General features: G+C 41.7%; 1 protein-coding gene across 5 annotated transcripts in view; it reads right to left on the bottom strand.

Moving 5' to 3' along the window:
* The window catches only part of UBR5 (ubiquitin protein ligase E3 component n-recognin 5), a 112,076-nt gene that overhangs the window by 18,138 nt on the left and 81,824 nt on the right, over nucleotides 1-12,114 (bottom strand). For 4 of the 5 annotated variants that reach the window (XM_084751622.1, XM_084751624.1, XM_084751626.1 and 1 more), the window contains 12 exons: nucleotides 11,477-11,608; nucleotides 10,900-11,161; nucleotides 10,104-10,368; nucleotides 9,733-9,944; nucleotides 7,867-8,097; nucleotides 7,163-7,236; nucleotides 5,363-5,535; nucleotides 5,168-5,278; nucleotides 4,020-4,240; nucleotides 2,736-2,856; nucleotides 2,543-2,641; nucleotides 29-272 (listed from right to left, as the gene is read on the bottom strand). In XM_084751622.1, coding sequence (XP_084607748.1) covers nucleotides 29-272; nucleotides 2,543-2,641; nucleotides 2,736-2,856; nucleotides 4,020-4,240; nucleotides 5,168-5,278; nucleotides 5,363-5,535; nucleotides 7,163-7,236; nucleotides 7,867-8,097; nucleotides 9,733-9,944; nucleotides 10,104-10,368; nucleotides 10,900-11,161; nucleotides 11,477-11,608 — 2,145 coding nt within the window. The remainder of the gene's footprint in view (nucleotides 1-28; nucleotides 273-2,542; nucleotides 2,642-2,735; nucleotides 2,857-4,019; nucleotides 4,241-5,167; nucleotides 5,279-5,362; nucleotides 5,536-7,162; nucleotides 7,237-7,866; nucleotides 8,098-9,732; nucleotides 9,945-10,103; nucleotides 10,369-10,899; nucleotides 11,162-11,476; nucleotides 11,609-12,114) is intronic. The other variant, XM_084751623.1, reaches the window with a different exon arrangement.

The following is a 12,114-nucleotide window of genomic DNA, read 5'->3' as shown; positions in this document are numbered from 1 at the left end:
CAACGCTAGGACTCTGTAGAGTACTCACTTGTATGAGTACCTTTGTTGGCATTTTGGATACAATCTAGATTTGGCAATTTTTCATTTGATAAAAATGCTTGTGCAATGGCTGTATAGAAACTTCGCGCTACACCACTGCCCTCTCCTGGTTCATCCTTAAAGGTGACTTTAACTCTGTGGACAGCCATTGGGGTGGTAGCACATCTTCGGCCAAAATGATTGTTGAGCTGTCTCATGGTCTGCTGGATGAGAAGATCCCGATCCCGGTCAACCTGTGAAGCACACCAAGTGCTAGGTCAGTGCTAGAAACCACAGGCTCTTGTATGTAAAGCCAAAGGGAACCTCAGCTTTTCCTTGCTAGTTTAAATACTACAAAGAAACATGAGGTCTCAGAAGCTTAAAAGAAGAATGTCCTGCATTAAATCAGGCTAATGGAATTTAACGCAATTTAAATCCACCTTTCAAAGGTTCAACAGAAAACAATAATCCTACTCATTTGGCACACGAGAATAAATTCCTGATGGATCAGAGATAAGAACATTTTCTCACTCTTTTGAAACAACATCTTGGTAAGCAATCCAGGCCATGAGGGCCTCAACTCATGAGCCTCCTGCACTGCTGGTGCCCAACACATGTATCTCCCACAGTGACAGAAAAGTGTGAGAACTGACATGTTAGAGAAATACCTGCGGATTCCGTCACACAGGAACATCATCATGCACTGAATGCATATCACCTAAAACCACTGATACAGAACTGCTAAAACTTGAGGGGTCGCAAGGTAGCTTGGCAGCTACAGGCACTTGCCCAAAGGCCTGACAACCTATTCCAATCCCTGGAGCCGACATGACAGAAGCAGACAGTGACAACCTCCAAGTTCTCTTCTGACCCCTACACATGCTCTGACAGACCTGCACCACACATATGTATAAATAATGCTTTAAATCTTTTTCTTTTCTTCTTCCTTCCTTCCTTTTTTTTTTTTTTTTGAGAAGGTCTCACTGCATAGCCCTGGGGGGCTTTAAACTGGCTTTGTAGACTAGGCTGACCTTCAACTCACAGAGATTCACCTACCTCTGCCATCCCAATGCTGGGAATTTAAGGCAAATGTCACCATGCCCATCAGGGGGAAAAATTAATTTGAGAAAAAAAGAAACTTTATAGCAAACATTGGACAAAATTTAACAGGAAAACACTATCCTAAAGACATGGAAGGTTTAACTTTCCTTAAAATAAGAAAATTAAATTAAAGGTATATGGATATATCACTTATATGAATCAAAATGCAAAATTCTGACAGGGAACTTATGAGAACTCAAGCATTCTCACTTGGATATGATCTACAGACACTAAAACTACAAACTAACCTTATGTCAGAAGTTAGTATCAACAATCATTTTAAACCAAACATAGTGGACCATGCCTGTATAGTCTTAGAACTTGTTAAATTGAGGCAAGAAAATTACCAGAAGTTTTAAACGAGCCTGGGCTACATAGTGAGTTCTAAACCAGCCTTGTCTCAAAACAACAACAAAAAGAAAAGCTTTTATCGGTGGGAGCAGTAATGTTGCAGTTCCAAGACTGTTGTAAGGTGTGGAATAAAAGCAAGTCATCCACCAACGGTGAGTCACTGTGCCTTCAGTCTAGAACAAAGGCTATCTTCACGTTCAATCCAGTGTCTTGGTAGGAATTCATAGTCATTTCTTAAAGGCCTAGTAGAATAGAACCTCAGAAGAGCACCCGTTTTTAACCTTATAATACAATTTCTTAAAGAAATAGCCAATTTAAGGCCCATGCAAGGAAATGCATATGACACATATTGGAAAGTAACAAGGAAGACTATTGTGGCTAATATTAAAAAGGACACAAAAACTAGCCAATAACAAATTAAGCTTCAATAAAAAGTCTGGGAGCTGGGTGTGATGGCACATGCCTGTAATCCCAGCACTCGGGGATGCAGAGGCAGGGGGAATGCTATGAGTTTGAGGATAGCCAAGGCTACACAGAGAAACCTTGTCTCAACAACAACAACAAAGAAAGAAAAGAAAAAAAATAGTCTCAGTGAAATTCAGTACAGCAGAGGTTTTTCAGTTCCTGATTACGTTATGAAATGTGTCTGCGCACATGTGTATAGAGGGATGCTTGACCACGCAATCAGGGGCCAAGGCCAGAGAGTGACACTGGGTTTCTCCCTCTACCATCTTCTCACTGATTTCGGACTAGGTGACCAAAGAGCACCAACAACCCTGCCTGCCTCCGCCTCTCCGGCGCTAGGATCACAGCACATGGTGGCGTGGTGTCTTGACTGGCTCCTGGTGATCTGAACTCAGGCCCTCCCAGAACCACTTTCCAGTCTAGAACTTTCTTTAAAAAAAAAAAAAAAACATCTAAAAAAAATTACTGCTCTAAGTTCTTATTTCTTTAAATTTTTAATTATAAATACATTATCTATCCATGAGCAATATTTATTACTATTCTGCATGTTTTAAAAGTTGTGAAGTCTCATACTACAGATAGAGAAAATCTAAATAAATACCTTTACCTCTAGTGATAAATCTCTTGATTGCTGGTTTCTCAGTTTTTCCATTTCTCTACGGAACTTTGATTCTTTTACCTCAAAACCACCCAATTCAGTTAAGATCTTTAAAATAAAAGGGGGGGGGGGAGGGTAACAATTATTCACTGAAACCTGTTATTATCATGGAGAACAGAATTAAAGTGCACAAAATACACACCGATCCAGGCTCCGCACCAACATCTTCCATGAACACTCTGCCAAACAGTTCTAAAGAAAGGCGCCACCGTCCCAACAGCATGTCATGAGAAATAACCATCCCCATGAAACTACACTGAGGCCTGTGAGACATTAACAAAAAGAGAGGAAAAAAAAACAATTCATCAACTCCCAAACTCCAGGCTTTGGTCAAGAACGGTGCCTTTCTTTGTCTCTTAATATCCTGATATCCTAAGTTCTTCAAACCATATCCTATTGAAAGAAAGGAGCTTTCCACGGCGGCGTGCTCCTGACGACTATGTGACTGTGTGTGCACACACACACCAGTCACCTTCTGCCTTCAACTCCCATTTCACTTTACTTCCCTCTAGAATGTCCACTTGTTACCTACATCAGTCGTGCCTCATTAGAGGCCAGCATGGACACACTCTCTTATGGCCTTGTAGCAACAGGATGTCCTGGTGATCTTTACCCATCAGTACCATCGACCTCCCCTGCCCGCTGCGGACTTGAAGCACCTTCTCTACCCTCGGCTCCTCCCAGGCTCGCAGTCCACCTTGCTCTGACGCGATTCCCTTCCTCTTCCTACCTCATTCCTCCAATCTGGCCTATACATTCTAAGCGTCTTGTCACGTGTCTTCTAGGTCTAGGCTACTCCAGTAAGGAGACTACCCTGTGTCCTTCATGGCTGGCCGACAATGCTCACACAGTGTGTCGTGTTCAGGCACTAATTAACTTCACTAAGCATACCCTAGTTCATTAACTAGCTCATTAACTTGTAAGCAAAAATATTATCTATACTTCTAGTCAAAAATCTGGCATAAATATGAGTTAGCAAAGCACTTAATGATGGAAAACACTAAGCTTAAACAGTTTATGCCATTAACTTCTTATTTAGTGACCAAAAACTGACCTCTGTCCAAGACATCATTTGTGAACCCAAATTAAATGTGAGTCACAAGTCCTGAAAATTCTATTCTTTCTAGTATTTACATGCCAGCTGAACTGCTGATAGCCTCTTTAATTGATAGTTTTAAGTCAACATTAAATGTTTAAGAAATATCATCTTGGACACGCAATAAAGGAAAAAAGACCATTTTTTTAAAAAGTGAAGGTCCAGAAAATTCATTAATATTTAACTGTCTGATAGTAAATTAGGAAATCACAGGAAAGTAACATTAATTATAATACTTATATATACAAATTTACAAAATGTGAAATCTCTAAATGAAAACTATCTTAACAGTGTAACAACAGACAGGCGTGTTTCTTCACTCAGCCATACCTGAAAGAGGTAAGGGGAGGCCCTTCGCTCTCGGTGAGCCCTATCTCGGCGAGTAAACTGCTTTTCAACTGGGCGGCAACATCATGAGCCGACGGTCCTGGCTTTGAACTCTCGGCTTCTTCGGGCAGCACACTCTGTTCCTCCCCTTCTTTCTTTTGCCGGTTTTGCATGTTCATGACATTTTTTAGATTGGCAGCGTAAGACATTTTAGTTGGAAGAACCTATGCAATTTTAGGTTTAAACGTTACACATTCAGGGAGGAAAGGTTACTTTCTTAACTCAATAGAGGTCCAAAGAGACCACAAGGAAACTAGCCACCACTCCCTTCCTAGGGCTCCCACCAGCCACGCGCAGCCTGCTCCTGTCCACCTGAACCTCAAGAACAAGACAAATACGGGGCGCTCACCAGAGCAGCCTCAGAGAATGTCAAAGCAACTTCTCACAGCATTATGTCTGGTAGTTAAGTCTTCTACATATTTTCAGTAAATGTAGCACTATACTCTCCTTTACCACTTAACTATAAAGATCTAATCAGTTCTCTTATGCCGCCTTAAAACACACTACTACTTTCCCTAGAAATATAGAAGATTGTAATTTTACTTCTCAAATCAGACTTATATTTCTGAAAACAAAATCTATCATGTAATTGGCTGTGTGATAACTGAAATTCCCACTTGAATTGTATAATCTCTGCAAGCCTTATTTCTCACCTAAATGTTTCCTTGTTTATGAAGAACGAGATAGCACCCAGGAAACAGAATGACTTGGGTGTCATTATTAATGCTGACTCATTTGTCTTCACTCTTAGCCCATGTAATTCAGAACATCGGGGGGGGGGGGGGGGAACGACTTGAAGGTACAACGACCCAAGGCTGCATGTGAGTACCCTTCTCACTTGGAAGCCCAGTTCTCAGCAGCAACATTACCACTCTCTAAAACACTCTAAACACACAAAGCTATATGATGTGTGGAACACGGTGATACTGGAAGCCAATGAAAGTGACAGCTCCATTATACTGAAAGAAAGGGACTTCTGACACTTCTACTACGGGGGAAAAGAAAACGTTCTGCATTAATGCATCTCTTCAAATCTGGATGCTAGGAAAAGTATTAATTAACAAATATATTGTAAATATTGACTATCTTACCTCAAGGCAATTTCTGTCCATTGTAACGTCCACCAAGCATTTCCCACTGGTGGATGAGGAGTAAAGGCCCTGACTTGGACGACCAAAAAGATCTTCCTTTCTAGCATTTGGCTGTAATTTTAACAAGACATATTATAGTTAGATTGAACACTTCAAAATCAGCTATAAAAAAACATTAGACCTGCATTAGTTCACCTGCAACAAATGTGGCTGATCAGCCAAGGGTATGGCTTCAGCCAAAGGCACTTCAAATGGATTTGGGGGTATACATCCAAGAAACGTCATAGAGTCTGAACGTCGGAAAAATGGGTGGTTTTGGCCAGTTTCTGCAGGAAGAGACTCATCATCCTTATCATTCAAAGTAGCACCTAGATATTGAAAAATATTAGTAATTAGAAAGGGTAACAGAATATTAATCTGTTCAAACTAAATTACTTGGTATCTCTTATAAAGTATTACTATACTAGAAAGCAAGTTAAGGGCTAGTGAGGAAGCTCAGTGGCAGAGGTCCTGCAGCTCGGACGAAGCCTGGGCTTCACCCCTGCATGTGCATGCACACAGGCACACACATTAGGAATCCAAGCTTTTGGTGTTTGGGTCTCACTGTTTGACAGCCCTGGCTGCCCTAGAACTCATCATGAAGACCGGGCTGACCTGCCGCTGTTTCCATCAGCACTGAGATTAAAGGCCTATGATACCACACCTAGCTTCTGGTATTTTTTAAAGTGATAATCCAAAATAATTGAGTGCATTATTTATCATACAACAATAAAAATACACAAGGAAAAGCTGTAATGAATACTAGTTCCATTCTACAATGAGCAGTTTTCTTACTCCCCTCCTTAGCTCTAGAGAACGAAGAAGCGAAATACAGCTAGCTTCCTAAGCATGTTTCAGACTCAACCTGACACCACCACGAGGAGACGACGCGAAGCTCAACTCTGACTCCCCACATGGAAACGAACAGGGAGCTGTCTGAGCAGCTCGTTCTTGTGTCCAGCCAACATAAGTCAGCACACTGGCAACTGCTCTCCTTAAAGGTACAAAACTTGGCAGTGCTTATAAACTGTGGAAATAGTGAGTTCTGGCTGGGTTTTCAAAAAAGGGAAAAAAGCCAAACCCACCACCACAAACAACAAAAACCCAACTTAGACCAGCTGTCTTTCCCTACGCTAATTAAAGTATTGGCTAGGAATAATAAACAGGAAACTGGACCATCCAACCCCATTTTAAATCTTTGCTGACAACGGTAGTTGTCAAACTTCCTAGTGTTTTAATAAAGCTCCTCATGTTGTGGCCACCCCAGCCATAAAATCATTTTCATTGCTACTTTATAACTGCAATTTTGCTGTTATGAATCTTAATGTAAATATCTGTGTTTTCTGATAGTCTTAGGTGCCCTTTGTAAAGGGCCATTCCACCCCCAAGGGGTCACGACCCAGGGGTTGAGAACCATTGCTCTACAAGCTGCTCCACATTTGTGGCATTCAAATTTTTCTCTTACCCTCTATGCATAATTTACATTTTCTTTACTAAATCTATTTTGCAGCAGTATTAACAAAGGCTTTCCTACAACTTAAAGTAATGGTAAATATAAACTAGGAGAAATGAAAAAAGAAATTCTAAAAGAAAAAGTATGGACTATTGGAAAATTCACAACATTAATTCTGTCTTAATTATGAAATGTATACAATGCAAGGATGGATAAGGAAAATGAAAGAAAAGAGAAATTCCCACCCAGACAGAAAATAATGTAGTTTAAAAGTTAAAAAAATATTGAGCCAGCATCTTTTTTTTTTTTTTGGTTTTTCGAGACAGGGTTTCTCTGTGTGTAGCCTTGGCCATCCTGGACTCACTTTGTAGACCAGGCTGGCCTCGAACTCACAGCGATCTGCCTGCCTCTGCCTCCTGAGTGCTGGGATTAAAGGCGTGCGCCACCACACCCGGCTGAGCCAGCATTTCTTAAATGAGACTGGTAGACTTTTGTGCACTAACTTTGATTGGTGTCGTCATCATTTTCATGTTCTGAATCCTCATTGTCAATACCCAGCTCCAAAAGTTCCCGTGTCCTTAAAAAGAACAAAGTCAGTCATTTAAATTAAATATTTGTGTGGTACGAAAAAGAGCACAGGTGAGTTGGACTGCTAGAAAGAGACATTGGAAATGTCATTTTGGTGACGACCTCATGTGCACATGAAAGTCAGAGGACCAGCTGCAGGAGCTGGCTCTCTCCTTCCAGCACGAAGAACCCAGGAACTGAACTCAGGTGCTTAGGCAAGCACCAGCTGACAGACATCCCACACCTTGGGATCAATTTATAGTGCCTAACACTACTATATAGTTTCCGATAATGGGAAATGGTACAGTGATCTGCCTAGTGCATTACAATATCGGAAGAGGCTCAACAGAAGCCAAAAACAAAACAACAATCAGTACAGAAAGTATGAGCATCCACACAAACTCTCATCCAAAATAGGACAAGACAGAAATATCTCAACTATGTTCAGTTTAATTAGATTCCTGGGTTTTCACTCTAAGTGAGAAGTCGTGGCAGATGCTGGCTGGGTCAGTCAAGCCCACTTTCCTGATGGAATACCTTGGCTCGCTTCTGCAGCGCTCATCTCCTTAATCCAAACTGTGACTGCTGACTCAGAGGCCACACCAAGTAGTTCTCAAAACCCAAGAAAGTATGGACATACCTTTTGCGCTCCAGCTGAGGAGTGTCCAATGTCGTCTGTTGATTCATTGCTTTAATCCAGTATATAAGGGCTTGGAAAACATATGCCACATGTTTCAGTGAGCACACATCCAACACTGGAAGGACGTCGGAATGCTCATCATTATGAGACCTCATTAAAGAAAGAGCGTAATTGAGAAAATCTCCTCGCGCAGACATCATTCCCTGGCGGGCGCTAAGCAGGGTAGCACGTCTATAGGAGCAAAAGGAAATGAAAATGTTTATAAAAACCGAAAGTAAGAAACTTTATGAATATGTAAAATTAAGAAATGAAAACATTGGGCTGGAGTGTCCCTTGGCGAGTGGCTAAGTATTTTTAAAATGTGGTATAACATACATGAATTAGAATATTTTTAAAGCACCAACACAAGCTAAACATGAGTGATTCAAAAAATAAAAATTAAAATTAAACATCTGCCATGTTAGACGGCAGAAGCCAGTCCTAAAAGACCATGTATTATATGATTTTATTTACATAACAAGTTCAGAATCTATTGATAGAAAGTAGGAGGAAGGACCTGAAGAGATGAAAATATTCCACATTTGTTATGAGTCAATTAATCATATTCTTAAAAAAAAAAAAAGAAGTAATTTATATACACACTACATGACTGTATATGAATGTTTTGCCTGCCTATAAGAATGTGTACCATGTGGGTACACTGCCCAAGGAGGCCAGAAAAGGTTGTCTTGTCTCCCGGAACTGGAGTTAAGATGGTTGTAGGCTGCTGTGTGCGTGCGAGCAACTGAGCCCAGATCCTCTGCAAGAGAAGTGTTGTGAACCACGAGCTGCCCCTCCAGCCACAGAGCGCTGTGTTCTTTTAGAAGACAGTCAGAGACTTTTGTCCTTTTGTGGAGCACGACTCCTACAATAGAAAAACTGCCTCTCAAAGCTTTCTCTCTAATGATATCCAATTCCCAAATGTTCAAAAACAAGTATGTCAATTATATTCCTAGATTTTTATTTTCCTATTAGTTGTTTAGAATCAAGCATAAAACGTCAGCTTGCCCCACACTGCGAGTCTAACAGTTCTCTGAACTTCAGTGTGCTCTTTCATCTGCTCTCCTGCACGGCTCCAGACCTGACCTGCTCGCTTCGCTATCTGCCAGTAACAAGAAGACCCAACCCTCAGACTTGACTAGCACCCCATCACGGTACAGCTAGTCCTCTGGACTTCTTGGCTGGGCTAGTTCCCAGGCCTGAGAAGGGCTCATTAAAACTGAACAGAGAGTACATAGCAAATATATAAACATATTTTATTTGCTAGATGGGGGGATTGTTGTGAAACCAAAGATCAGTAGTGACAACTCCACAGTGACAACAGTTACTCTTCCTGAGTACTCAGTCCCAGCTGAAACAACATACACCTTATTTGGGGGGCATGGGGGTGGGCTGGGGACATGGAGGGGACAGATGGACAGTAGAAGAAGGGGCTACAAGGACATGGGCTTTTAGTAACAGGTTCCTACATGACAAGGATGGATTTTATCTGTTTTGGGTTTTTTAAGACAGAGTTTCTGCGTGTAGCCTTTGCTGTCCTGGACTCCCTTTGTAGACCAGGCTGGCCTCGAACTCAGAGAGATCCTCCTGCCTCTGCCTCCCAGAGTACTGGGATTAAAGGTGTGCACCACCATGCCCAGCAACATGAATAGATTTTTTAAAAAAACAACTTGGCTAACAATTATTTTTGCTTCAACTGCCGGTCAAAAGCAAGTATCACGAGGCAGATGCATACACTCTCCTTTGCCATTAAGATGAGGGCAAATGCAGCAAGCATTGAAGGCTCTGATCCAACACAGAAATAAATGCACACGGAGAAGTCCATACCGTCTGCCTTCAAGGGTTCTCAAGCTGGCCTCTTCCCGTGCAGTCATCCTCTCTCTTCGAGCTGAGTTCTGAGAGGCGTGGAGGGGATGATTGGGGTGTCCTGGGTCACCAGCAGATGCTAATGCAGAACCATAACGTAATTGAGCTTCAGTAGAATCCATAATACTGACCATCCAGTTCCACGTAGGAATAAGCTTTTCTTCTACATAGTTCTATGAAGATCAAACTAAAATAGTCAAAACTATCCGAACAAAGCTCAAGTTGATACAGCACTAGTATGTCAACATTAAGCATTTGCAATATCCCCATTATATTGAAATTCTCCTAATTAATAGGCAAAACAATAAAGTGACTTCCCAATGGTTTCATACCTGTAAGTTGACTGCATCTTGGTAGGTCAACTTCACAGCTGCTGGAATCTGAGAGTACACTAGGTGATTATACTTAGGAATGAGGCCCATCAAGTCCGAGATCTGTCTGATGACAATGCTGTAAGCCCTGGCTAAACTGCTCGCGGATGTTAAATAGCTGCTGGCATTGCTAGCTTCCAATGCAGCAGCTGCGGCTGCAGCGCTGGTGCTGATGGTGCCACTCCGGCGTAAATTTGAAGGATCAATATAAATCAAACCTGCGGAACTTGCTATAAGGAAAAAGGACAATTATAATGAGCTGACATAGTTGCTAACTGCTACTGATACAAGTCTAAATGGTCAATTAAAAATCTGTACAAGAACAAAAAAGTGTACCTCTAGGATATAATCTATGGAGAAGATGTTAGGGTGGACAAAAATGAATACATAGTCAACAGGACTGATTCCGTACGGCACAAGCACCACAGGAGGAAGCGTCTGGCAATGCATGCAGACGCTCTTGGTTGTTACAAGTGGCGAAGTGAAGAAGAAAGTAGGGTTTGGGAATACTACTGACACCTACCAGGTAGTGGCAGCGATATGATTACACAGCCTACAATGCACAAAAGAGCTCTCCATAAAGAATGAACCAGCTCAAAGCAATAATGCAAAGATGAAGAAATCTTGATAGAATAATATTTATGTACCTATTTGAAGCTTAACAAAAAGGACTTCAGACAACTTTGTTTTCTGGACAGACGTGCCTAATTTTTAAAAATACTGAAGTGCTCCTAGGAATAATGCTTGGGTTTCAGACTTGCCTGCTGGTGTAGATGTACTGGATGGGGCTGTGCTGGCTGCTCGCTGATGCTGCGTATTGCGGACAGCCCACTGCATGGAGCGCGGAGCCTGGGCGGCACCGTTCGCATGGGAGCTGTTGGTGGTTCTCTCCAGCGGCTCATCCAGCATGAAGGTCTCCTGCTCTATGTCATCACTCTGACTGCTACTGCTGTCAGAGTCACTTGAGTCATTTGACTGAGAATCATCTTCAGAAAAAAATGCAGGAACGCTGCTCGCTCCTAAAGTTTTAATTTTTAAGACAAAAAACACTGTAAGCCCAATGATAATTAAGAGCGTATCTCTCATTCAAAAAAAATATTATATTCAACAGTGTCACCATAAAAACACTTTAATTAGAAAAGATATCTTTTAAACAAACTAAAATTAATCCATTACTGCAAAAATATATATATATAAGAACAATCACAGAAAAAGAAATGAAATTACAACAAGGCTCTAGCTACCCATATGCATACCACACAATCACAAGTTGTGCTGAGAACAAACAGAATCAGCATATGCAGAAGCGGCTTTTCCCATTATTAGCAACTTACCTGCTTCTGAGCCAGCAGTAGCTGCCGTGACCACACTTCTGCGCCCACTAGCATTGTCCTGGTTACTATGGTTACTTTCACTGTCACTTTCTGTTTCAGCTGCTGCTAACAAATCTAGCTCCATGTCACTTCCTAGAAGAATATTAAATAATAAGGGAAGAAAAAACGCAGTAAACAGTCAACACAGGTCTGACACACCAGTACATCTTAAGAGTGGGAGCTAACGAGGCACACCGCCAAGGCAGGAGAAAAGCCAAGAAGCACTGGCTGCTCAGCACTGGAGAACTAACTCCCTCAGGCACTGTAACGAGTGGACTGGTCCACAGCAGTTCATCTCCTGCAGAGCCGAGGGCTGGGGCGGCACCCACTGTCCACCTGCCCCTTTTTTATCTATTATACTTCAAAGGAGAACTCAAACACACTTGGTTCTTTTGTATCTCCCAGTAACATGTCTGATACTGCAGTTCAGCGACATTAAACACAAAGCCATGAAGATTGTGTGTATCATCCTTAGAGAGCCTGCGGGGCAACAGCGGCTGACTGGAAGCACACAGGATTACTATCTCAGGGAGATTATAGATCATTTTTCCTCTTCTCTCCACTATAAAATTTCCACTGTTCAATTAGGACTGATTTAC

Source organism: Acomys minous, assembly GCF_964271855.1.
Source record: "Acomys minous genome assembly, chromosome: 12".
Lineage (NCBI taxonomy): Eukaryota > Metazoa > Chordata > Mammalia > Rodentia > Muridae > Acomys > Acomys minous.
The sequence above is the reverse complement of the archived record's forward strand: the minus strand, read 5'-3'. Positions and strand labels throughout refer to the sequence as shown.